The sequence below is a fragment of the Oncorhynchus keta genome, chromosome 23 (assembly GCF_023373465.1).
Source record: "Oncorhynchus keta strain PuntledgeMale-10-30-2019 chromosome 23, Oket_V2, whole genome shotgun sequence".
Classification (NCBI taxonomy): domain Eukaryota; kingdom Metazoa; phylum Chordata; class Actinopteri; order Salmoniformes; family Salmonidae; genus Oncorhynchus; species Oncorhynchus keta.
The window spans coordinates 42,758,150-42,785,104 of NC_068443.1; the positions used below are offsets into that span (position 1 = coordinate 42,758,150).

General features: G+C 43.2%; 1 protein-coding gene and 1 long non-coding RNA gene across 2 annotated transcripts; one reads left to right on the forward strand and one right to left on the reverse strand.

The window, feature by feature from the left end:
* Positions 1-667: 667 nt before the first annotated feature.
* LOC118401726 (uncharacterized) lies at positions 668-5,871 on the reverse strand. The gene is made up of 3 exons (XR_008077513.1): positions 5,819-5,871; positions 1,214-1,273; positions 668-840 (listed from the first exon to the last, which is right to left on the reverse strand). It is a non-coding gene; the product is annotated as an uncharacterized LOC118401726 (long non-coding RNA).
* scinlb (scinderin like b) lies at positions 3,905-26,040 on the forward strand. The gene is made up of 17 exons (XM_052477281.1): positions 3,905-4,050; positions 6,198-6,385; positions 9,032-9,186; positions 13,233-13,394; positions 15,343-15,492; positions 16,065-16,154; positions 16,452-16,584; positions 16,870-16,958; positions 17,113-17,328; positions 17,605-17,738; positions 18,108-18,198; positions 19,618-19,788; positions 23,378-23,552; positions 23,911-24,026; positions 24,234-24,311; positions 24,434-24,494; positions 25,268-26,040. The coding sequence occupies exons 2-17, from the start codon at positions 6,205-6,207 to the stop codon at positions 25,426-25,428; spliced, it is 2,163 nt and encodes a 720-aa protein (XP_052333241.1). The 5' UTR covers positions 3,905-4,050; positions 6,198-6,204; the 3' UTR covers positions 25,429-26,040.
* The last annotated feature ends 915 nt before the right edge of the window (positions 26,041-26,955 follow it).

Genomic DNA, 26,955 nt, shown 5'->3' on the forward strand with positions numbered 1-26,955 from the left:
ATTCCAGCGCTGCCTTTAAGGCCCTAAAGGGTGATCCGCCTAAATCACTATTCCAGCGCTGCCTTTAAGGCCCTAAAGGGTGATCCGCCTAAATCACTATTCCAGCGCTGCCTTTAAGGCCCTAAAGGGTGATCCGCCTAAATCACTATTCCAGCGCTGCCTTTAAGGCCCTAAAGGGTGATCCGCCTAAATCACTATTCCAGCGCTGCCTTTAAGGCCCTAAAGGGTGATCCGCCTAAATCACTATTCCAGCGCTGCCTTTAAGGCCCTAAAGGGTGATCCGCCTAAATACATACGCCAACTTCTGAAGATACACTGATCATCAGACTCAAACAACGTGGAAACCGGCAGCCACAAACCTTTTGCAGCATGGTGGGTGACGGGGCCTTCTCACGTGGCCCCCTCGGCTCCGGAATGCTCTACTTTCACGTCAAGGGGGCAGCTTCAATTTCCTGTTGTTTAAAACACAACGAAATACCTACCTATTCAAGCTACAGGTAACAGACAAAATGATGGAAACACTTGAGTAAATGAGGGATACAGAGTATATTGACAGCAGGTGCTTCTATACGAGTGTTGTTCCTGAGTTAATTAAGAAATGAACATCCCATAATACTTAGGGTCATGTATAAAAATGCTGGGCAGGCCATTCTTTTGGCTACCTGGCTATGCCCTGGGAAAACAGAAAGGAAAATGCCGCACACTGCTTCTCATGCTCCCAGGTGATAGTTATTTATAACAACGTTTTGACCTTTAGGTCTTCATCGGGCATCCATATCCCAGGTGGGGGTGGAAGGTCCTATATCTAGGGGCAGTACTCGCTGACATCACTTCCTGAAACTGCAGGTAAAAAAATGTATAACAGTTTCACAATATTAACATTAAATGTTTCAAAATGTATGATCATACACAGAGAATGTGATCAATATCTACAGTAACATGCATACAATTATTCATTTAGGATTTTTTTTTAAAGCACAATTTGGTCATTTTAAAACTATAAAAAACGGTTTTAAGTCAAACTCGTCGTTAAGGCCAAGAGGAAGCAGTGTGTTGAGCCTGTGGATTCAGAAAGATTCCCTTTGAAGAAGTTTCCTGTCATTGTCCCCTCCCCTGTGTGACATCTTGTCCATCTATATTCCAATGTATCTCAGAGAACTAATAGGATGTGCAGCGTGTACAAAATGAACAGCAAGAGGAATTGTTGTCTCACCTGTCTGTATATGTCTGCGGTGCTCACTGATCCGTGTCTTAAGGCTTCTACGGGTTTTCCCTATGTAAAAGACATTCCAACATGGAAATAACATTGGTGGACATGCAGGTAAATGAGTTACATTTGTACGTGAAGCTGCATTGAGCACATTTTTTTTTCTTTTGGAAAATATTTATTTCCTTTAAAAATAGCTCATACATTTTTTTTTGCATTGAGCACATTTGCTACATTTGTAATTACCCTCCGGAACCTTGTCCAAGAAAGTTTCCCTTTTCTCTGGAGGGTAATCAGATTTAAAACGCAATGTCTCTCACGTTTGGGGATCTTTTAAAAGACCATATATGTGGGGGACATGTAAAAATGGGTTTCAATTGTGAGTCAATTTTTCCTGATAATCGTCCTTAAATGCCTTCCCCAATGGTGAGTGTTGGGTGAAGCATGATGTGATCTGTGATCCTTTAGTATTGTTGTTGACCCTCTATCTAAAAAATCCTTATCATGGTCGTTTTGGTCACTTCCACCACATGGTCTTTGGTTGAGGGGGATACTTATCCGGTTGTGCTTGTGGTGAAGTCACATTGCTGTCTGAGCAGTCAAGGCCTGAAGAGAATGCAGAATATTCATTACTGTGTCATTTTACTAACCATGGTTCCAAGGTTTAAACCTCAGACAAATCAGCATTTTTACGCCTGGTTTTCAAGTTCATTGGGTTCGTTGGACTCGTCATAAAGTCCAACATTCATTTTGAGTCGAAATCAATTTTCGGGAGGCGTTAGCTCCTTAACCAGCGCTACAAACAAGCACATGCTTCAGTACTGTTTGTGAAGCGATGTGTAATAACACGTGTATTAAGTGTGAGCGTATTTCGATCGGACCATATTATGTCAGACAGTGGGTGGCTTAGCGAGGCAAATCCCTAAAGCCAGAGTAGTGAGGTGGTTGCATTGTCCCTCGGGGTCTGTAATACTCTGTATCAACTCCCTGTCTGGGTCCCTTATTTTGACCAGAGTCCTATTATGTGCACTATGTAGGGACTCGGGTGCCTTTTGGGAACGGAAGTCCTATCAATGTGTGGCACGCTACATTCCGGTCAGCCAGGCGACTGCCACTCAGTCCTGCAGTGACATCACTTTCCCCTCGTGCTTCAAAGACCGTGAGCTTTCTCTGTGACAGCTCCCGCAGCCATCACTGTCATAGTGAGGCTATCGTGAGAGACAAAAGTACTTCCTCTTGTAATCGGATATCAAACACAAAGACAGTAGCACAGATGTTTCCCCTATTGCTGGTTGCTGTGTAGATACATGTTTTGGGTTGTTTTGGGACATTCGCTTTCTGTGGTTTCACTGAAACGGGTCGAATTTGCATATGTACCCATTATCAGTCTATCAAATCTCTGTACAGCATATCTCTTATCACCAGCATGTGGGTTATGTTGAATTGGACACAGACTTTCTCAATAGGAATTGCAATTCACTGGTCCTGAAATGACCATGGTAAAAGCTGATGCAGACTATTTTTGTGGAATGTTCCAGTCATTATTAAATCAACTGGTCCAATTATATATATTTTTAAATATTAACTTCAGAGGGAGTTTCTACCAGACAGACTGCAATCACTGCAGATCACGAGGGAGTCTTTTAAGAACAGCCAGTTCTCAGAAAGTTCAATTGAATTTGGAGCTCAGTTTGGTGAGTCATCCTTTCACTGTGAAGCCTTTCAGCTCGTTGAGTTTTTGGTATCTTCAGAGGCCATTCTGAGAGGATTGTCTTTTGGTTGAGCCAGGGAACTGAGAATCTCTCTCTCTCAGCTACTTTCCCATAGCATCTGTTTTAGTTTATCATGCCTTTGTGTGGGTTTGCTCCTCCTGTGGGTTGTATACCCTCATTCACAGGATCACATGCTATATAGCACTTCCCAACCAGGGCAAGGCACATATCTCTCCTATTACTCACTTCTAGTGTGAACGTTGGGAATCTTAGTGTGTAAACATCTCTCTACACACACACACACACAAAAAGGAGCTATCTAGACCCTTTAAGGGTTCTTCGGCTGTCCCCAATAGAACCGTTTGAATAACCCTTTTTGGTTCCAGGCAGAATCCTTTTGGGTTCCACCTATAGCCCTTTATACAGAGAGGGGAGAGGGTCAGTGGGTGTGAGCTGGTAACATACTTTTAGGCTTGATTTGGGGGAATGGTTTCTGTGTGTTTGTTTGACTAACTGAACTGGTTAGTGTGTGTGTGTGTGTGTGTGTGTGTGTGTGTGTGTGTGTGTGTGTGTGTGTGTGTGTGTGTGTGTGTGTGTGTGTGTGTGTGTGTGGGGGTGGGGGGTTATAGGTAGTGGGTTATAGGCTAGTGGGTTATAGGCTACCCAAAGTCATAATGCTACCTCTAGTGGGAAGGGAAGTCCCTCAAACACAGCCTAAATATTACCCTGGTCCAGGAAGCAGCTCATGATGTCAATGTCCTTTATCTCAAAATAAGATTGAGTTTGTCTGTACTGTTTCAGTTGGCTCTGACCAAAGAGCTGCAAGTCAATCAAGTCGAAAGGTTACAGAAGGAGAATTACATGCTTGTCTCTGACCTTGACCATTTACTGGCTGCATAGCCTCCTTCCTTGTGTATGTGTGTGCGTGTGTGTGCGTGCGTGCGTTCGTGTCTTTGTGTGTGTGTGTGTGTGTGGGGGGGGGGTCAATAGGGTGCTCCCATAAACGGCTAAACCCTCCCACAAGCAATTAACAAGGCTCTTTGCCTCTGGAAGAGAAGTCGCATACGCGTCCACATCTGCTCGCTCAACACACATTCTCGTACCCTCCCTCCGTTATACATCTGTCAAGCGGTGAGTTACTTTTTATATGAATTAATGCATTTTTAATTATAATTTGGTTGACTTTTATTCGTTGTTGCGTGACCTCTTGTTTGAACCTGCAAAGGTCCATATGGAAACTGTATAACGCATAGATTTATATCGAGTTTTGACAAAATTGTCGTGCGCAATATATGTTGTAGGCCTGTTGAAGATTGGCCTTCATTCTTCAACAGTTTTGCGCAAAGTTTCACATGAATTCATATGTGAGACTGATCGTGCATTCGCTCTATTCCTCTCTTGTAACCTAAATTTGAACCGAAATCGACTGAAACATGATCTCTTCAACTGCTTATTGCGTTTTGTAGTTGTCTAAAAGCCAAACTAATGCCTTTATTTTACCAGTTGTGTAAATAGGTCAGTCATAGTGAAAGAGAGTCGTGCACGGACAACTTGTTACTAGGCTTGATATAATTTCCAGGCATAGGCTGCCTCAGTTATACAACACATTCACTGGAAGCGAAAAGTGTCATCATTGAGTTGTGTGTTCGTGTGGGTGTGTTTGCGTGTGTCTCAGATTCTCGGTCTGTGTCTGTGTGAGAGAGGAATGTATTTTAATGTATGTTCAGTAGATAGTTATCATATCTCACCTAACACATTTGCATTATCCCAAGGTGTTGTTGATTTGAGTGCAAAGATAGTTTCTCATCTATCTCGTCCGAGCAGAACCAGCTGAGGTTACTGGTAGAGGAGCGCACTATTTCTACAGTGTCACATGTTTCATGGTTTTACATGTTTATAACCTAAATCTCAGTCTTTAAAACTGAAACAATACGCATTAATATTTTGCCAATACGTGTTCTCATCTTAAACACAGGTGTCGAGAATGCAAGATTAAACATGATATGCAGATTTTTCGAGTCAGTTTCCAACCAGGAGAACATATATATATCTCTAAGTGATCTTTCACGTTCACCAGAAAGGCATGCTGGGAAATATGCAAATATACAGGGGTTTTACATCATACAGTGTTCAAACAACACCCCCAGTGTTTAGTGTTTAAAATCCTAATGCCTTGTACTGTGTTCATGTGAGTAAAAAGTCACACAGCAAATAAATATGTTTTTTGTGTTTACAATCTAAACACTGTGACTTTCATTTAAACTTTCAATACCTTCACAGTGTTACAGAAACGTGTTTAATTATGTGTTCAGATCCTAAGCACTTGGTTTTACAGTTATCATACAATAACATCACTGATGTGAAACGCACCAGTCGAAGTAGTGGTTTCATCATTATCTTTGCTTCTATTTTCAGTTTAGTCTCAACCATTTTCTTCGTGTTCGTATTCTTATGTTGTATTAATTCTTATTGTCGTTGCATTGTCGAGAAGGAACCTGTAAGTAAGCATTTTGTTGGACAGTGAATACCATGTGTATCCCGTAGCATACATAAGCCAAATGAAGACATGTCATTTTAAACTTAAATTAGTCTCCCTCGTCGTCCTTGTGTCATTTAAATGTAAAGAAAGCATACTGAAGCCAGGTTTATGTCACCATAATCTTGTCCTGTGCGCCTGTGATACCAATCTAATTTCTTTGCCGTAGGCCACCACTACTTTCAGAGGAAGTAGCACGTTTTCACATATAGAGTTGTGTTAATGCTTTCGGTATTGAGGGCTTCAAATATAATCGCTTCTCACAAAATGATCAACTAGGTGGTCAAGATAACATGGGTATTTATAACCTCAGTAATGACTGTTGTTAGTTGACTACTACAACCCTAGACTAACAAACCCTACCTGAGGTCCTGTTGAGATAGGCGATAGCTTTGGTTCCCCAAACAACATTTATGACAGGTCTGCCTCTCTCTCTCTCTCTCTCTCTCTCTCTCTCTCTCTCTCTCTCTCTCTCTCTCTCTCTCTCTCTCTCTCTCTCTCTGTTTCTCTCTCTCTGTTTCTCTCTCTCTCTCTCTCTCTCTCTCTCTCTCTCTCTCTCTCCCTCATTCTTTGTCCATTTCTCTTTTAAAAGCCTGTCTTTTTAATTTAAAAGATGGTATATGCAGTCAAATTACAACAGACAATGCAATGATGAAAACAGTGACGGTAAAGGTTAGAAATGAGAAACTGTCACCATTTTTGAGGAACATTGAGATACGATCATGTTCTCTCTTCCTCTCAGAGCCATCATGGTGTCCCACAAGGAATTTGTGGCCGCTGGGAAGGAGACAGGGCTGCAGGTGTGGCGTATTGAGAACATGGACCTGAGGCCAGTCCCCAAGGCCCTACACGGCAACTTTTTCACAGGAGACGCGTACATCCTCCTCTACACCACCGCAGCCCCCTCCCACTACATACACATGTGGATGGGTAAGACACACACACACACGCACACACACACACACACACACACACACACACACACACACACACACACACACACACACACACACACACACACACACACACACACACACACACACACACACACACACACACACACACACACACACACACACACGCACACACACACTACACCTACTGGGCTCTTAACAGCCATTTCATTAGATGTTGAAGAAATGTCACTGACCCCCCCAGCTCACATGCTTTGATAATACTCACATTCCTCAAAGTAACTACTGATCAGAGATGGACTGGACTTGAGAAAGCTATGTAGTGGAGGCTATGTAGTAGTGAAAGCTATGTAGTGGAGGCTATGTAGTAGTGAAAGCTATGTAGTGGAGGCTATGTAGTAGTGAAAGCTATGTAGTGGAGGCTATGTAGTAGTGAAAGCAATGTAGTGGAGGCTATGTAGTAGTGGAGGCTATGTAGTAGTGAAAGCAATGTAGTGGAGGCTATGTAGTAGTGAAAGCTATGTAGTGGAGGCTATGTAGTAGTGGAGGCTATGTAGTAGTGAAAGCTATGTAGTGGAGGCTATGTAGTAGTGGAGGCTATGTAGTAGTGGATGCTATGTAGTAGTGAAAGCTATGTAGTGGAGGCTATGTAGTAGTGAAAGCTATGTAGTAGTGGAGGCTATGTAGTAGTGAAAGCTATGTAGTGGAGGCTATGTAGTAGTGGAGGCTATGTAGTAGTGAAAGCTATGTAGTAGTGAAAGCTATGTAGTAGTGGAGGCTATGTAGTAGTGAAAGCTATGTAGTAGTGGAGGCTATGTAGTAGTGAAAGCTATGTAGTAGTGGAGGCTATGTAGTAGTGAAAGCTATGTAGTAGTGGAGGCTATGTAGTAGTGAAAGCTATGTAGTAGTGGAGGCTATGTAGTAGTGGAGGCTATGTAGTGGAGGCTATGTAGTAGAGAAAGCTATGTAGTGGAGGCTATGTAGTAGTGAAAGCTATGTAGTGGAGGCTATGTAGTAGTGAAAGCTATGTATTGGAGGCTATGTAGTAGTGAAAGCTATGTAGTGGAGGCTATGTAGTAGTGAAAGCTATGTAGCGGAGGCTATGTAGTAGTGAAAGCTATGTAGTAGTGGAGGCTGTGTAGTAGTGAAAGCTATGTAGTGGAGGACTTGCTTTCTTCCAGTCTTCTTAGGTCAATGGTTACTTTGAGAAAGAGAGGAGTTATTGGATCTGGGTCACCGGCAGACATGACACAGACAGACTAGTATGGACATATGGATGGGTTATAGATATTCCCACAGACAAATACACCAGAGGAGGCTGGTGGGGGGAGCTATAGGAGGACGGACTCATTGGAATGGCTGGAATGGAATCGATGGAACCGAGTCAAGCACGTTGTTTCCATGCGCTAGATGTGTTTGGGACCATGTCATTGATTCCATTCCAGACATTACAGTGAGCCCGTCCTCCTATAGCTCCTCCTACCAGCCTCCTCTGAAGTACACCCGTATGAATTTCAATAAGAGCGGAAGTCGTGTTCTTTCCCAATCATGAGTTACACTCGTAGAAAACGTGACTTTTTCAGAGTGTGTATGTGTGTAAACAGTAACACCCTTTAGCTGTGGTCAATTTACATGTAGACACTTTGGTAAATCTATATATAGCAGGTATTGCTTGTGCAGAAAATGTTCCGTTTTCTCACACTTGGTTTGAAGTGAGGTGACCACATGAGAAAGCATTCCCAGCAACACTATGATGCTTTGGCAATGTTGTGTTGCGATAACAGTGATGTTGAAACTGTCCTTCCTTGTACTCACACTCATGTGTGAAATGTATTTGTGTAAATCTATTTGCCCTCTTGCTTTCCTGTCTTGTCTATTAGCTTAATTCAATTGGCTAAAGATCTTTCGGGGGCATGGTAGGCTACGTACAAGTACACTTATCTTCAAAGAAAGCCCACGTCAAATTAGAAAACTCTCTCTCCTCTCATTTCCTTGCTTCTCTCTCTCTCTCTCTGTCTTCCCTTCCCTCCATCTCTCCTCTGCTATAAACTTCTAGTTTGTCAGTTTTGACTTCACATCCAGGCAAACCAGAGTGAACCCAGTGTGCGTGCCGAGCCGTGCTCACACACATGGCATACCAGTTCCGGGTAGTCATTACCCACTCACAAACGACAGATGGGTCTGGACGTGTTTATGTGGTACCATGCTAACAAGGCTTCATTTCTTTAATGTGGTGCTGGCATTACAGATCTGACATTCTCTATCCCCCCGTTCGAGATCTGAGAGGGGTCAATGCACAATGGCGAACAACTCCACCCACCACGGTTTAACCCCATGTTGGAGCCCTGGGGCCCAACCACAGCAACGTTTACCCGTAATAAAGGATAGACTGGACCTTGGTGGATCTGATCAAACCAGTTCTACTATAGGCATTTTCTTGTACTCATTATTCGTATGTAAACTTTGGCATGAAGTCTCATTCCGTTCAGCTTGGAGCACTCTCTAAAGAATTGTCCAGAACCAAAACAGGCCGTCCCCAGACTGTACTCCGCGGTTCAAATGAGAAATGCTTGGACGCAAGTCTTTGGTCTGTGCATGATTTGAGCAATTTCTCTTGTCAATGATGTCTCACTTTCTCCCCTCTTCTCTTTCTTTTCTCCAGGTGATGAGTGTTCTCAGGATGAGAGCGGAGCGGCGGCCATCTTTGCCACGCAGCTGGATGACTTCCTGGGTGGAGGACCGGTCCAGTTCAGAGAGGTCCAGAACAACGAGTCCATCACCTTCATGGGCTACTTCAAGTCTGGCATCAAGTACAAGGTCAGTCGCTTTCAACTAACAATCAGACAGATATGAGTTGGGAGAGCAACTATTTTCCAATGTATGGTCCACGAATGACATTTTGAATGATATCAGTCATTTGAATGAGAGCTGTCATTTTGAATGAGAGCAGTCATTTTGAATGAGAGCAGTCATTTGAATGATATTTGTCATTTTGAATGAGAGCAGACATTTTGAATGAGAGCAGACATTTTGAATGAGAGCAGTCATTTTGAATGAGAGCAGTCATTTTGCATGAGAGCAGTCATTTTGCATGAGAGCAGTCATTTTGCATGAGAGCAGTCATTTTGCATGAGAGCAGTCATTTAGAATGAGAGCAGTCATTTAGAATGAGATCAGTCATTTGAATGAGAGCAGTCATTTGAATGAGAGCAGTCATTTAGAATGAGAGCAGTCATTTAGAATGAGATCAGTCATTTAGAATGAGAGCAGTCATTTAGAATAAGAGCAGTCATTTAGAATGAGATCAGTCATTTAGAATGAGATCAGTCATTTAGAATGAGAGCAGTCATTTAGAATGAGAGCAGTCATTTAGAATGAGATCAGTCATTTAGAATGAGAGCAGTCATTTAGAATGAGAGCAGTCATTTAGAATGAGATCAGTCATTTGAATGAGAGCAGACATTTTGAATGAGAGCAGTCATTTTGAATGAGAGCAGTCATTTTGAATGAGAGCAGTCATTTTGAATGAGAGCAGTCATTTTGAATGATATTTGTCATTTTGAATGAGAGCAGTCATTTTGAATGAGAGCAGTCATTTTGAATGAGAGCAGTCATTTTGCATGAGAGCAGTCATTTTGCATGAGAGCAGTCATTTTAAACGAGAGCAGTAATTTTGAACGAGAGCAGACATTTTGAATGAGAGCAGACATTTTGAATGAGGGCAGTCATTTTGAACGAGAGCAGACATTTTGAACAAGAGCAGACATTTTGAATGAGAGCAGTCAGTTGATGATAAGGAAGTGGTTTTTAGAAAGGTTAGGGTTTTAGAGCAAGAGGGGTTGGTCGTAGTGGCCTGTAATACAGTAACATCTCTGTTATAATACTACAACCATGGGGTTTGAGAGTTTTGCCCCTTGTTGTTCCTCTCACCATCTGTTTTATGTTTCCACAAAAGCCACAGTAATTGAACCATTTCTGTTTACCATTGGAAACTGGAAACTTCCTTCTATTTTAGAGTTGCACACTGTGTCCTTGAGGGAGAGAGAGAGAGCATAAGAGAGAGAGAGCGTAAGAGAGAGAGAGCTAGGGCTGAATATCTGAGGCCTTTGTTACACTGCAGTCATAAACATTCCTTCCTGCTGCATCTATGCCATGGAAAGTTCTCTGTTTTTCTCAGGAGAACCTCTCTTCCTCAGACTGGATCTGTTTCTCATTTTGGGAATTTCATTAATAGCCACATGACAACAAGCTTTGAATTCCCTTAAGAGGAAAAGAAAAAACAAGAATTATCAATGGTGGAAACCTAAAATGATTTGAGTTAAATTGTAGTTTGGACTGTGATATCTATGATTTGCAAACGGAAATCTGTTTTTATGTTCATATCTGGCAAAGTCTGTGTCTAAAAACGACAAATGAATGCTCTTGAAAGTGCATTGCAGCCTGAGGGGAGGAACCTTAACTCCTCTCTCCCAATGTGCTTTGAGAGGTAGGTGAGGAATGGGGGAAACCAGGGAAGGACCTCTGACCTTCTCATCCAATGGGTTTTGAGAAGGAGTGCGGATGCGACTAATGAAGAAAATGCAATTGAGATTCAACTATTAAAGCCCCCATGCAGTCTTTGTTTAATCATCGCTGTATGTCTAATAAATCACTGTGTGTGTTTATTTCATGAAAATAACTTTCCCTGAGCGGATAAGAGGCAATCCGTCATTTTGATATCGACATTAATGAGCGAACTAGGACGGACGCTGGTCAATATAACTATTTGTTCAGCACTTTTGAAATGTACAGCGATAGAATTCAGTGTTCTCCCTGTACACCAAGTCCGAATCATAGGAAAAATAAAGGGGGCATATAAGCAAACAATGAAAGCTCTTACAATATCAAAAACATGTGCATCACCAAGTCAGAACAGTAGGCAAAATTAAGAGGGGAAAATAGACCAAATTATTAGGGTGAGACACATGGGCTACTAACAGCTTACTTACTACACAACATACACTTAGTATTACTTTCTTAGCTACAGTGTACATATCTCCCTGGCATATTACATCATTCATGCAACAGCATACAATACATTTTTGGACTCACCTTGTTGTGCTGTGCTCACAGGAAGGTAGCGGTCGAACAGGAAGGTAGCGCGGCGGTGCTTCGTGGGCAAATTTTGTCATCAAACTTTGTCATCAAAGTCTGGCATTCTCTGGATTTATGGTGCTTTCAAGACAACTGGGACCTCTGGAAAAAATGTCATGTCGTGATGACGTCAGTGATCTTCAGATCATAGCTCTAGAAAGAGGCCTGAGTTCCTCATTTACAATTCCCGAATTGGATTAAAGTTCAGAATGTATTTTCCCATTAGTAGCTTGTTTTCCCGAGTTCCCAGTTGTCTTGAACTCACAGATTCCTTCCAAAACCACTCATTGTTGAATTTGCGATTTCCAAATGGTTGTGTAATGTTTATGTCCAATGGCCGATGAGCACCGATACGTTTTATCTATAATTTCTCTTCATTATTTCTCTTCATATGACAAGGATTAAAAAGGATTTGCCAGTAGATTGTCAACTTGATTCGTGATGATAATGATGACTGCTAGCTAAGATTTGGAAAGTATGATGTTGACAGTCCAATCAAAGCTATTGTAGATATAACGCGAAATGACGTCATTTTATCTGTGGCCAATGACCTTGAGCCTTCTTGGATGGGCGCTTCTAATGTAACTCTATGGCATCACCCAAGGGGCTAGAGTTTTCTAAGTCCACAATTAGACTTGGAGGTGACATAGTGTCCCCATGAATGAGGGTTTGCTAATGATCAATTAGCCTTTTAAAATGATTAACTTGGATTAGCTGACTCAACGTGCCATTTGAACACAGGAGTGATGGTTGCTGATAATGGGCCTCTGTACGCCTACGTAGATATTCCATTAAAAATCAGCCGGTTCCAGCTACAATAGTCATTTACAACATTAACAATGTCTATGCTCTATTTCAGTTTTTTTTTTTTTTTACATTGTTTGCAAACTGATATGTGACATGTATTAATGCCAAAATAAGATGCAAAACAGGCAAGACCAATAAAGAACGTGTGGCTCAAAACAGGCAAGACCAATAAAGAACGTGTGGCTCAAAACAGGCAAGACCAATAAAGAACGTGTGGCTCAAAACAGGCTCTGCTCCACCTCTGCCCTGAATGACTGGTCTCCACTGACACTGGCTGTTTATCACTTGATTCTCACTCAGAAAATCCTTTCCTGAATCGGCTGATGTTGCACGGTGATTTCCCCGCATAACTAAAGAGCTAGACATCAAATGCGCATCAAACAACTGTTATGTGCGTAACAATGAAAGAACCCCTTTAATGACAGGATTCATTTTTGTTTGATTAATCTGGTTAAAGTTACAATATTCTTTCTGTTAGAGGCATTTGACTTTGCAATCCATACATTGTTTGGGATATGTGTGCCCATGAAAACTGTTTTCACACAGTGCACTTCCGATATCGCCATACAAGGAGTCCAACAGCAATATCATGGATTTTGTAATTCGATGTGTAATTAAATTGTTAAATGCTTAGTATATGATATAATGACAAACAGCAGTATGATAAATGTAAGGAAAGAAAGCTAGTTTAAACATAGGTTTTGATTCGACTCATGAATTATCTATGTCACCTCTTTATATCTTAATGTATTCACATGAGAAAAAAAAGGCAAATGATTACTAATGACTTTGTAACAGCTCCAAACAGTTGTCCACGACAAGAAACACTCACTGGTACCCTAGTTTATCGAGAGACCCACCAGGAAAAACAGACTCTGATCTCCTCTTCACGCTTTCACCTAATTTGACCCCTCCCATCACAGCAAGGGGGCGTGGCCTCAGGCTTCCAACACGTCGTGACCAATGACATGAGCGTGAAGCGCCTGTTGCACATCAAGGGGAGGCGGGCCATCCGAGCCACAGAGGTGGCCCTGTCCTGGGCTAGCTTCAACCAGGGAGACTGCTTTATCGTGGACCTGGGAAAGGTAACACTCGTCTACGCAGTACAGCCTTGGTGAAATGTAGACCTGTGTATATACACTACCGATCTAAGGTTTTACAACACCTACTCATTAAAAAGTTTTTTCTTTATTTTTACTATTTTCTACATTGTAGAATAATAGCAAAGACATCAAAACAATGAAATAACACATATGGAATCATGTAGTAACCAAAAAAGTGTTAAACAAATCAAAATATATTTTATATTTGAGATTCTTTAAATAGCCAACCTTTGCCTTGATGTCAGCTTTGCACACTCTCGGCATTCTCTCAACCAGCTTCATGAGGTAGTCACCTGGAATGTATTTCAATTAACAGGTGTGCCTTCTTAAAAGTTCATTTGTGGAATTTCTTTCCTTCTTAATGCGTTTGAACAGTCAGTTGTGTTGTGACAAGGAAGGGGGTATAGAGAAGATTTGGTAAAAGACCAAGTCCATATTATGTCTAGAACAGCTCAAATAAGCAAAGAGAAACGACAGTCCATCATCTCTTTAAGACATGAAGGTCAGTCAATACAGAAAATGTCAAGAACTTTGAAAGTTTCTTCAAGTGCAGTTGCAAAAATCATCAAGCGCTATGATGAAACTGGCTCTCATGAGGACCGCCACAGGAATGGAAGACCCAGAGTTACCTCTGCTGCAGAGGATAAGTTCATTACCAGCCTCAGAAACTGCAGCCCAAATAAATGCTTCACAGAGTTCAAGTAACAGACACATCTCAACATCAACTCTTCAGAGGAGACTGTGAGAATCAGGCCTTCATGGTCAAATTGCTGCAAAGAAACCACTACTAAATGACACCAATGAGATGTCAATCAATGACATCAATGTGAGATGCGTTGTGGGTGAACGGATGATCTCTGCATGTGTATTTCCCACCATGAAGCATGGAGGAGGAGGTGTTATGGTGTGGGGGTGCTTTGCTGGTAACACTGTCTGTGTTTATTTAGAATTCAAGGCACACTTAACCAGCATGGCTACCACAGCATTCTGCAGCGATATGCCATCCCATCTGGTTTGGGCTTAGTGGGACTATCATTTGTTATTCATCATGACAATGACCCAACACACCTCCAGGCTGTGTAAGGGCTATTTTACCAAGAAGGAGAGTGATGGAGTGCTTTATCAGATGACATGGCCTCCTCAATCCCCCGACCTCAACCAAATTCAGATAGTTTGGAATGAGTTGGACCGCAGAGTGAAGGAAAAGCAGCCAACAAGTGCTCAGCATATTTGGGAACTCCTTCAAGACTGCTGGAAAAGCATTCCAGATGAAGCTAGTTGAGAGAATGCCAAGAGTGTGCAAAGGCACACTGGCTATTTGAAGAATCTTAAATATAAAATATATTTTGATTTGTTTAACACTTTTTTTCTTGTTACTACATGATTCCATATGTGTTATGTCATAGTTTTGATGTCTTCACTATTATTATAGAATGTAGAAAATAGTACAAATGAAGAAAAACCCTTGAATGAGTAGGTGTTCTAAAACCTTTGAATGATGATGTAGGTGTTGGTATTTGAAAGCTAGAGTCAGAGCTTTTAGCTAAGTTATATGATGAGCAAAATGATGTGGCTACACCTTTGAAGGGACTCTGTAGTCGGTAGAATTGGTGAAATTATCACCATTAACCTGAACACATATTTACAGCACCTCACATCTCTGTGTAAATCAAGCATTGACCAATGATTGGTCAATGATTATTTGCATAACATTTAAAGTTAGGCGTCTCAGAATAGGAGTTCAAGCCTGAAGGGCAATAGCATGAGAAGTAACATGAGAAGCAAAAATGATGTACACCAGAAATCACATAGCTGAAATTCAATACACGTATAGATCCCTTAGGCATCGAAAAGACATGTAACTAGGTGACACTGGAAAGCTAGCTAAAGCTTTTAGTTCCTCATCTTCTCCACTCGACCTCTTCCACAGGACATCTACCAGTGGTGTGGCAGTGAGTGTAACCGTTTTGAGCGTCTGAAGGCCTCCCAGGTGGCCATTGACATCAGGGACAACGAGAGGAACGGCAGGGCCAAACTCCACATGGTGGAGGATGGGGCTGAGCCACAGGCACTTACTGAGGTGAAGGATAGGGATACACACACACACACACACACACACACACACACACACACACACACACACACACACACACACACACACACACACACACACACACACACACACACACACACACACACACACACGGATGCATGTACCAACACACACACACTCCATCACACTCAACATGTACAGTATCCAAGTAACATTCAAACAACATTCAAATATTCATCATTGGACGTGGTAATTACTGTATAACATATCATAAAATGGCACTGTACATTTTTTTAGGCGTTTCCTGGTTATTGAAATCGCCTTCACCGTGGGAATGCAGATGGGTACAAATGCCTTTTTTTGTACCCTGTGCCACTTCTATGCCTTAGCCTTTTGCTAAACTGCCCCCCCAAACAAGTATATGGCAATTGTCTCTAAGACTAACGAGAGATAAAAAGGAGAAATAAAAAGGGGGAGAGAGATAGAGAACGTGAATAAGAGAGAGAAAAGAGAGACTGGCCATGCATGTGTATGGGGCCAGGAACAAGGATTCTCTGTCTTTCTGTATGAAGCTAATCTTCCATGTTGGATCCTCGTAGGCTCTGGGGCCCAAACCCAGTATCCCCCCTGGCACCCCCGATGACGAGAAGGTGGACACCTCCAACAGGAAGAAGGGTGCCCTCTACATGGTAACTGATGTTACTGCACTTTGCTGTTTAGCATCAGCATCGTGATTTGCCATTGTTGTCTTCTCTTGATTATTGGGGGTTTATCCATTTCACTTCTCACGTACCGTTGATCTCTCAAGCTTTATTGACGTACATTGTAGATCTCTGATGTCGTATCTATTTGTTGATTCCATATTTGATCCCTCATTTATACATGGGAATCCGTAGAGAAGAACACATTGCTTTTCAAGGGAGTACTGTCAACGTATGTACAGGATGAGTATGTGTCTGTTGATGTCTAACCCCTGTGTTCTGTAGATCTCTGATGCCTCTGGCTCTATGACGTCGTCGTCGGTGGCCTCGTCCAGCCCCTTCAAACAGGCCATGCTGACCGCTGAGGAGTGCTACATCTTGGACAACGGAGTGGACAAGAACGTCTTTGTATGGAAAGGTAGGCTACTCTTCTCCTCTCCTCTCTGCTTTTGAAACATTTGCCAGGATATTGATCATTATGTGACGCACTTCGACGAGGCAAAGTCGATTATCGGAAAATATGTAACTTCTGGGGAAACGGCTCCGTCTGGTCAAAAATAGTTTCGGGTACCTCAACGTGTAATGTTTTACAGCATTCAGAGTTCTCTCTTTACGTATTTGTTTTCGCGATCGTCTGTGTTTTTTTTTTTAGAGTCTTGTTTGGGTTGATAATTCAGCATCCCTATCTGTTTCCCCATCACAGGACCCAAGGCCAACACATCGGAACGTAAAGCAGCCATGGCAGCAGCCCAGAAGTTCATCAAAGAGAAGGGCTACTCCGATAAGACACAGGTACACTTCAACTTTTGAATATAAAGAAAGATTGACAGTTTCACATAACCATAATTCCAAGTCTCATTTATCACTCAGCTATTGGAACGACCATGAGATGAATTTGTGGTTTATGGCAAACAAATAAATGTGCGTTTCTTCTTCGGCCCTGCAGATCCAGGTACTTCCAGCAGGAGGCGAGACCACTCTTTTCAAGCAGTTCTTCAGTGACTGGAAGGACAAGGACCAGACCACAGGTCCCAGTAAGGCCTACAGCATCGGCCGCATTGCCAAGGTGGAGCAAGTGCCCTTCGACGCCTCCACCCTCCACTCCAACAAAAACATGGCCGCCCAGCATGGCATGGTGGATGATGGTAAAGGCAAAGTCCAGGTAAAACACATAATACTGGACTACAATGGAAATAACTAAGTCAAGGGTCTCAAACTCATTTTTCCCAGGGTCTGTCTGTTTATATTTACACAGACAACCACGGGCCGTATTATATCGGCTTGTGGGCCGGATCTGGCCCACCACCTGAACGTTTCAGACCCCTGAACTAAGTCAGCAGTCAGGGTGCTGGGCACTTTCAGAACAAATCAGGGCAGCAACATAAACGTTGAAAATTATATTGTGATTGAGCACCACTAACTATTGCTTTGGTTTCAGATCTGGCGTGTTGAGGATGGTGATAAAGTGGCTGTGGATCCCTCCTCCTATGGCCAGTTCTATGGAGGAGACTGTTACCTCATCCTCTACAGCTACAGACTGGGAGGCAGGGAGCAGCACATCATCTACACCTGGTCAGTACATATGACATCATCCACAACTATGCTGTAAACATGACATCATTTATTTACACCTAGTGAGTGCAGATGACTAATCATCTACTGTGCACCTGGACAGTGCAAATTACATCGACGCCAGGTTTGTGTACAACAAATCAATTACACAAAGGGGGCATTTTACCTAACCCGAACCTGTTCTTGAATATTCTGAAACACTTCCACGTGTCCTGTATCTGAAATGAGCATGGCAAACTGACTCAATACTTTTATCCCATACTTGACACCTGTTGGAAGGCCCCTAATACGGTGTGGTTAACATGTTTGTTGGTGTGTGTGTGTGTGTGTGTGTGTGTGTGTGTGTGTGTGTGTGTGTGTGTGTGTCAGGCAGGGGCTGAAGTGCACCCAGGATGAGCTGGCTGCCTCTGCCTTCATGACAGTGAAGCTGGATGACTCTATGGGAGGAGCCCCTGTTCAGGTGGGTCTCTTTCCTCTCCAGCTCATCTTCCTGTCCCCAACGCAATCCGTGTCACCTCTTTAAGGAATACCTAGGATAGGATAAAGTAATCCTTCTCACCCCCCCCTTAAAAGATTTAGATGCACTATTGTAAAGTGGCTGTTCCACTGGATGTCATATAGTGAATGCACCAATTTGTAAGTCGCTCTGGATAAGAGCGTCTGCTAAATGACTTAAATGTAATGTAATGTAAATGTGTCAATAGCACAGCACAGTCAATAGCTATGACGGTGTGGCATTTTTATTCGTAAGGGCACTGGGCAAAGCACTTTCAGTCAATAGTTCAAAGGTTGTCAAGCCGTTGCATTTATTGTGGTTCATAACGCCGATAAAATAAAAATGATAAAAAATGATTAACCAGGTAGGCCAGTTGAGAACAAGTTCTCATTTATAACGGCGACCTGGCCAAGATAAAGCATAGCAGTGTGACAAAAAACAACAACACCGAGTTACACATGGGATAACAAAAGTACAGTCAATAACAATTGAAAAATCTATATACAGTGTGTGCAAATGGAGTAAGGAGGTAAGGCAATAAGGCAATAATATGGGGATGAGGTAGGTAGTTGGATGGGCCATTTACAGATGGGCTGTGTACAGCTGCAGCGATCGGTGAGCTGCTCAGATAGCTGATGCTTAAAGTTAGTGAAGGAGATATAAGTCTCCAGCTTCAGCGATTTTTGCAATTCGCTCCAGTCATTGACAGCAGAGAACTGTAAGGAAAGCTGGCCAAAGGAGGTGTTGGCTTTGGGGATGAACAGTGAGATATACCTGCTGGAGCGCATGCTATGGGTGGGTGTTATTATGGTGACCAGTAAGCTGAGATAAGGCGGAGCTTTACCTAGCAAAGACTTATAGATGACCTGGAGCCAGTGGATCTGGCGTCGAATAGGTAGCGAGGGCCAGCTGACGAGAGCATACAGGTCGCAGTGGTGGATGGTATATGGGGCTTTGGTTACAAAACGGATGGCACTGTGATAGACTGCATCCAGTTTGCCTGTGCATGTATGATCTTTTGCCAAAGGCAGCTGCTGCGTTGGTATCCAGTCTCTAGCAAACAAGGTCATATTATTGAGTCTCTTATGCACTTTGTCCTGTCTTTATAGATGGAATAATTGTGTGGAAAGGGTTTGATACTGACCAGCAGAGCATCACTGACCATCACTCTTGGTTTTGCTTCCAGTTGGGTGTTTCAAGCAGTTTCGTGTTTAACATTTTAATAGGTACCACCATATTGGCACATAATGTTACATCGTGACAGTTTGGTATATTAAGGAAAGCAACCTTTTCATTAAATCAACAGAATGACCCATCACTTTAGAATGTTTTTTTCTTAATCTACATCATTATGCGTCCATGTTTGTCTATTTCCCCCTACAGGTGCGTGTGACCCAGGGCCAGGAACCCCCCCACCTGATGAGCCTGTTCCAGGGCAAGCCCATGATGGTCCACATTGGAGGAACGTCCCGTAAAGGAGGACAGACGGGCACTGGCAGCACACGACTCTTCCACATTCGGCAGTCCTCCACCCGCGCTACACGAGCTGTAGAGGTGAGTTCTCAGTGTGTCTATGTGTGAGGGAGAGGAACAGATAAGTCCGGTCGTGTTCAACAGGGGTATATTACAGTGCCTTGCGAAAGTATTCGGCCCCCTTGAACTTTGCGACCTTTTGCCACATTTCAGGCTTCAAACATAAAGATATAAAACTGTATTTTTTTGTGAAGAATCAACAACAAGTGGGACACAATCATGAAGTGGAACGACATTTATTGTATATTTCAAACTTTTTTAACAAATCAAAAACTGAAAAATTGGGCGTGCAAAATTATTCATTACAAGGCACTGTATTTACGGGTACAAGAAAATATATGTGAAAATATGAAATGCAAATATGATAACTGAATATATGAATATATCTGAATTAATATGACTTTGAATGTTATACCTGTACCCGTAACTAGGGCTGTTGGGTTAATCATTTTACCGCCACACTGGCAGTCATGTGTCATGACCGCAGTAAAATTCCACGGGACCGCTGAGTAACGGTAATCTCCTTTTATGCACTCTGGGCATGCTTGGTAGTACCCATCTCGGTAATGACCATCAGGTCGCCAATAGTCTGGTACTCAGGGCTCTATTGTCCCTCCATCAGGTCCTAATGGCCTGGTACTCAGGGCTCTGTTGTTCCTCCATCACGTCCTAATGGTCTGGTACTCAGGGCTCTGTTGTTTCTCCATCAGGTCATAATGGGCTGGTACTCAGGGCTCTGTTGTTCCTCCATCACGTCCTAATGGTCTGGTACTCAGGGCTCTATTGTCCCTCCATCAGGTCCTAATGGCCTGGTACTCAGGGCTCTATTGTCCCTCCATCAGGTCCTAATGGCCTGGTACTCAGGGCTCTATTGTCCCTCCATCAGATCCATGGCCTGGTACTCAGGGCTCTATTGTCCCTCCATCATCATAATGGCCTGGTACTCAGGGCTCTATTGTCCCTCCATCAGGTCATAATGGGCTGGTACTCAGGGCTCTATTGTCCTCCATCAGGTCCTAATGGCCTGGTACTCAGGGCTCTATTGTCCCTCCATCAGATCCTAATGGTCTGGTACTCAGGGCTCTATTGTCCCTCCATCAGGTCCTAATGGCCTGGTACTCAGGGCTCTGTTGTCCCTCCATCAGGTCCTAATGGCCTGGTACTCAGGGCTCTGTTGTTCCTCCATCACGTCCTAATGGTCTGGTACTCAGGGCTCTATTGTCCCTCCATCAGGTCCTAATGGCCTGGTACTCAGGGCTCTATTGTCCCTCCATCAGGTCCTAATGGCCTGGTACTCAGAGCTCTGTTGTTCCTGCATCAGGTCATAATGGGCTGGTACTCAGGGCTCTATTGTCCCTCCATCAGGTCCTAATGGCCTGGTACTCAGGGCTCTGTTGTCCCTCCATTAGGTTCTAATGGCCTGGTACTCAGGGCTCTATTGTTCTTCTAACCACTCTGACATCAATGCAAATGCAATTGAAAATCACATCAAACACTTATCAACGCAGTATCATTCTTTTAAAACTCACCTCACTGTGATGATCAATTTGAAGAAACAGAAAGAAAACATTAAAATATTGATTGTGCCATTACACAGTACATAGCCTATCACATATTGCACATTTCAGAAAAACATATAAAAAACAGATTTAAGATGTCCTACGTACATAATTGATCTAGAATATACTTGAAAATTAAACTAATTATAGTAATCGCCTTTGATTGTGGACTGTATTGTTATGCATATTGGATGGACTGGTTACCTTATGCTACACTCCAAACGTCCCATTGAAGAGTCTGGGAGAGAACGTACTGAATAGGCCTAGATGATGCTGTTGGATCATTGATTGTGCAGGGCGGTTTATAAGAGTTAGCCTACAATTATAGTGAATTTGTATTTGATTTGGAATATGGATTTAAAAAATATATTTTAAATGAATTAATAGGCTGTCACATTACCTTTAGCTACAGAATATCTCATCATCATGCGTTTTCCATCTCATGCCCTCTCTCCTTCATTCCATTCTCGAGTGCGCAGAGAGAGGGGCTGGCAAACAGTTTCATGAAATCTATTTAGTTGCTATTGATGTTTCAGAACAGATTTCACTTGGTTTCCCAGATTAAGCACTGGGTACCTGCAGGAACAGGGTTGGAGAGCCCATGGCATGGAGTTTGGTCGGAATATAACCTGTAGCCCAGCGTGGTTGATGCGTGAGGTGAAATAACCGGAGTAGCCTACCTGGCACGATTGAAAAACGAACAGGCGGGAAAGTGGCCTCCATTCGCTATTCGAGTGCATATGGATGACGTCGTTTTTCCCCCTGTTCCTGCCCATTTGAAAATGGTCCATTCTAAATCGAAATTGATTTGCCATATTATTAAAGATAAGATTACAGTGAGAATAGTCTGATGGGTGAAAATACGATCACTTGATGAGAGAACAGCATGTGCAGCCTGAGGCAAGGAACAGAGCGCCATGTTTTTCTTCCGGCTTTCTCAAGTCATCAGTAGCCTATAGTCCCATCATGCAGCCCATGTATGTTTTGATTTCTACGACGTTCTAAGGTTTGTAATCATTCACAACTAAAGATGCCAAATAAATCTAGTTTATAGGACCTGTTTCAAATGAGCACTTTTATGCTCAATTTAGCCACTTCATCTGCACACTCGTTCTGGAATGGGAAAAATATCCTCTCTATTTTATTCAGCTAAGTTCAATTATATTCTTCTTACTAGAAAATCATATAATATAAAATAATGACATGGGGACTTATAAGCGTAACTTATCTGCTAAATAAACAAGCCTACAGCCTATGGCATGGCGCCATAGCCAGACAAAGAGGAGGCCAACTCATATTCTGTTCGTCGGAAATACATTTTCTTCATATCATAATGTTTCTTTAGACCTGCCGAAAAATAAAGAATGGATTTATTGTTATGGCGTATATTAAATTGCTTTATTAGACTTTTGTCAATGTAGATGTTCCAAAGGCTCGTATCAGTGGCTTGTGGCTTGTGTGCGTGGAGGCCTGGTGATGTGTTTATATGGGGCGGCAGCGTAGCCTAGTGGTTAGAGCGTTGGACTAGTAACCGGAAGGTTGGGTGTTCAAACCCCCCAGCTGACAAGGTCTGTCGTTCTGCCCCTGAACAGGCAGTTAACCTGCTGTTCCCAGGCCGTCATTGAAAATAAGAATTTGTTCTTAACTGACTTGCCTGGTTAAATAAAGGTCAAAAAAAAAAAAAAATGAATTAACGGGTCAATTACCGTGAGAACAATAACCGTCTGACAATATTGTATGACCGCCACAGCGCTCTGAATAAATTTACAAACCAAATAAAAAGTTGAGATAATGACCATCGGTGTGGGTGGAGGATTGACAGGCCCTTTGAAGAACATCTAAAGTGAAGACTGTAATCTAGTAGAAGTATAGAAACAGTGGGATAAGAAGTAGGATTCTAATTTTACCAGACCACTTCTGAACACCTCTTGTCTCTAAACACCTCTTGTCTCTGAACACCTCTCGTCTCTGAACACCTCTCGTCTCTGAACACCTCTCGTCTCTGAACACCTCTCGTCTCTGAACACCTCTCGTCTTTTTCTCCCTGTCAGGTAGAGCCCTCCGCTTCCTTCCTGAATTCCAATGACGTGTTTGTGCTCAAATCTCCCGATGCCATGTTTGTGTGGAGGGGGGTGGGCGCCAGCGAGGAGGAAATGGCCGCCGCCAAGCATGTGGTGGGCATCCTGGGTGGCAGTGCCAGTGATGTGTCTGAGGGCAAGGAGCCAGGTAAGGATTCCATGTAGTTTTCCATCTTTATTGTATTAGTGGGGTGCATCTTGATAGTCCAACGTGTCTTCCTCTTCTTGTCTTATCTCCTTCATCTACACTCGGCTGAAATCACAGGATAGGTAAAGGCTATTTGGTGGTGGCTTCCGCTCATGTATTTGCTTGACTACCTAACTTTTTTTCAGATCAGTGTTGACGAAGGAAAGGTTACAAGGAGAGGAAACAACTTTAGACAATTGAAATGTGCCCCTAAAACAACCCAAGAAAGAGATAACATCACACATGCTGATATCACAACAAAACATGATAGTTCCGAAGAACCAATGAAATTAATCTATGCTGGTCTTGCCTGTCCTAGCTGGGTTCTGGTCTGCCCTTGGAGGAAAGAAGGAGTACCAGACCTCCAAGGGTCTGCAGAACATGGTCAAACCTCCGCGACTGTTTGGCTGCTCCAACAAGACCGGATGCCTCAGTGTAAGTGATGGGAGTGTTGATGAGTGTGTCTATCGTAGCGTCTCGCTTGGATAGATAGATGACGACTCAATTCAACCCGCAATGAGAAATTCAGTGTCACTCAGAAGGAGAGAACATTGCATAGGTAACACAATGTGGAATACTACAATGCAAAAGTCCAATGTGCCCATGTTCCACAGTGCTGTATTTTAATCCTCCAATCACCAGGTGGAAGAGGTTCCTGGAGACTTCCAACAGTCTGACCTGGCCACTGATGATGTCATGTTGCTGGACACCTGGGACCAGGTGAGTGAAGCTCCCCCATCATAATCATAATTCACAAGCTTGTTCATCTTCTGCTCTCAAAAAAACAATGCAGAGTGAATCTGAAAGTCTACAAGCTAACAGCATGTGTGGCCTCCCAACAGATCTTCCTCTGGATCGGTAACGATGCGAATGCGGAAGAGAGGTCTGGAGCACCCAAAATAGGTACGAGAACACGCAGAGAAACAAACTTTTACAGTGGCCCCTACTTAGGATCTAGACGGGGGTCACAACTGATTAAGAAGAACATGAGTTATCTTATGACGCTCATTGTATCTACCTATATAATCAAAGGATGACCTTTATATTTGTAAAAGGTTGTTTTCTCCCTCCGACGCTCACCATTGCATACAGTTGAACTTGAAATTGGTTTCAGCCTATGGTTAAAGCTTCACTTTCTGTGGCCTTCATAAAAATATTTTCTGGATCAAAGCATATGAGTTCCTTTTGTGACATAACATAACAGTACTGTATTTCTGGTTTCTCTCTTTAACTAGAGACTTGGACTGTCAATATACAGGAATAATGTTTATCCTCCCTCCCTCCCTCCTTCCCTCTCTCACTCCCCCCTCTCCTCTTTCCCCCTCCCTCCCTCCCTCTCTATCCCCCTCTCCCTCTCCACTCCCCCCCCCCCCCCCCTCCTCTCCCCCTCCCTCTCTCTCTCCCCATCCCTCTCTCTCTCCCCATCCCTCCCTCTTCCTCCCTCCTTCCCTCCCTCCCTCCCTCCCTCCCTCCCTCCCTCCCTCCCTCCCTCCCCCTCCCTCCCTCCCTCCCTCCTCCTCCCTCTCCTCTCTCTCCTCCCCCTCTCCTCTCTCCCCCTCCCTCCCTCCCTCTCTATCCCCCTCTCCCTCTCCCCCCACCCCCTCCTCTCCCCCTCCCTCTCTCTCTCCCCATCCCTCTCTCTCTCTCCCCATCCCTCTCTCTATCTCCCTCTCTAGCTAAGGACTATGTGGACTCAGACCCCTCTGGACGCAGAGGGCTGCCCATCTCCACCATCAAACAGGGGGCAGAACCCCCAACCTTCACTGGCTGGTTCCAGGCTTGGGACCCCAAAATGTGGGAAACAGACCCTCTGGAGAGAATCCGTGCAGCGTTCTAAATGCATAACTCCACCCACCCCCTTACCTATCTGCCACTTGCCCATACCCATTCCCTTGCCACTCCCATGCACTGCTGTTTGGGAGTTTCTGCCTCTATTCTGTACCAGTGCATTGCACCGCTCTGTTACTCTAGCTTGAAAAAAATGACATAATGTTGTCGTTTTTTAAAGATGTATGAAATGTCTGCCTAGCATGTTTTTACATTTCCTGTTAGAGCATATATTTGGGAGCCTTCTCACTCCAGTAGGCCTCGTGTTTCGAATCCAAAAGGTCTTTTTTGCACTTCGTCTTGATATGTGATGCATGCTGCATTTTAACAAGATAAACTACATGGCCAAAAGTATGTGGACCTGCTCATCGAACATCTCATTCCAAAATCATGGACATTAATATGGAGTTGGTCCGTTTGTCCATGGAGATTGTGTGCTCGTTTTGATACATCCGTCAGCAATAGGTGTGGCTGAAATCCACTCATTTGAACGGTGTCCACATACTTTTGTATATGTAGTGTATCTAACTGAAGAAATACATGATATCTTTTTTACATTATTTTTTGATTATTCTGAAATGCTATTACAGATGGCTTTTAAATAAATTCCTAGTATTTTAAAGGATTGTCTTCTGTGGACTGTGGTAGAAATAAGAACATGTTGGTAGCCTACATTTTCTATGTTGACAGGAGGCCACACGGACAGGAATGACAGCAGACCCGTTTCACACTTTTAATATCAGTACAACCTCTTTCTTCCATGTAACATTTCTCTGTCTTCTGAAGTTGGTCAAATGGTGGGGGAAAAAAACGTATCTAACTTATGAGAACAGACAACCATAGTAGCCGTCTAGGATACTTTAAAAAAGGAAGACGCCAAGAGAATGTTACCCCTTTACGCTTCATTTAGCTAAGGAGAATTGGCTGAATTCCTTCTTCCGGCTTGTAGAGCGACAGTGGCAGAGCGCTTGGCATGATTGACAGGGTGACCTTGATCGAACTGCTCATCAGCCAGTCTCGCGGGAGCCTGGGCGGACAGATCTTTCCCGTCACTCTTCGGGAAAGTGAAAATGGTTTGCTGCTTGCCATGGCTCGAAGAAATGACATGAAAGCTTCTTATACAATCGCTTTCACAGCTGTACAGGCCTGCGGGGACTTCATGAGAAACTGAGAAAGGTTCATAGAGAAACAAAGAGCTGAAAGCTTTCTGTTTTTCTGCAAGAGAGGAATAAGACTATAGGGTAGGCCTATATATATATATATATGAGTGAGTGACCCACATGGCAGGCCTGTGTAGGTAAGGCATTCTGGTAAAATAAATATGCTGAGTGCCTTTTAATAGGTTGAAAGCTTTTGGTTAGGCCTCATCTAAGTATTTGATATTGTAGCTAGGCTTTTAATCTTCAGTAGGATACATCAAGTTCATTAATTGGGACTCAGGTAGTCTGGCTCCCAAGTGGCACAGCATCTCAATGCAAGAGGTGTCGCTACATACCCCGGTTCGATCCTGGGCTGTATCACTAATGGCCCAGCATCG

Bases quoted from the DNA above. Each gene is read 5' to 3' on its own strand.
- scinlb (XM_052477281.1), top strand. From the start codon at position 6,205: ATGGTGTCCCACAAGGAATTTGTGGCCGCTGGGAAGGAGACAGGGCTG. The intron at 19,789-23,377 runs GTGAGTTCTCAG...TCTCCCTGTCAG, and splicing joins GCGCTACACGAGCTGTAGAG to GTAGAGCCCTCCGCTTCCTT. The intron at 24,312-24,433 runs GTGAGTGAAGCT...GCCTCCCAACAG, and splicing joins TGCTGGACACCTGGGACCAG to ATCTTCCTCTGGATCGGTAA.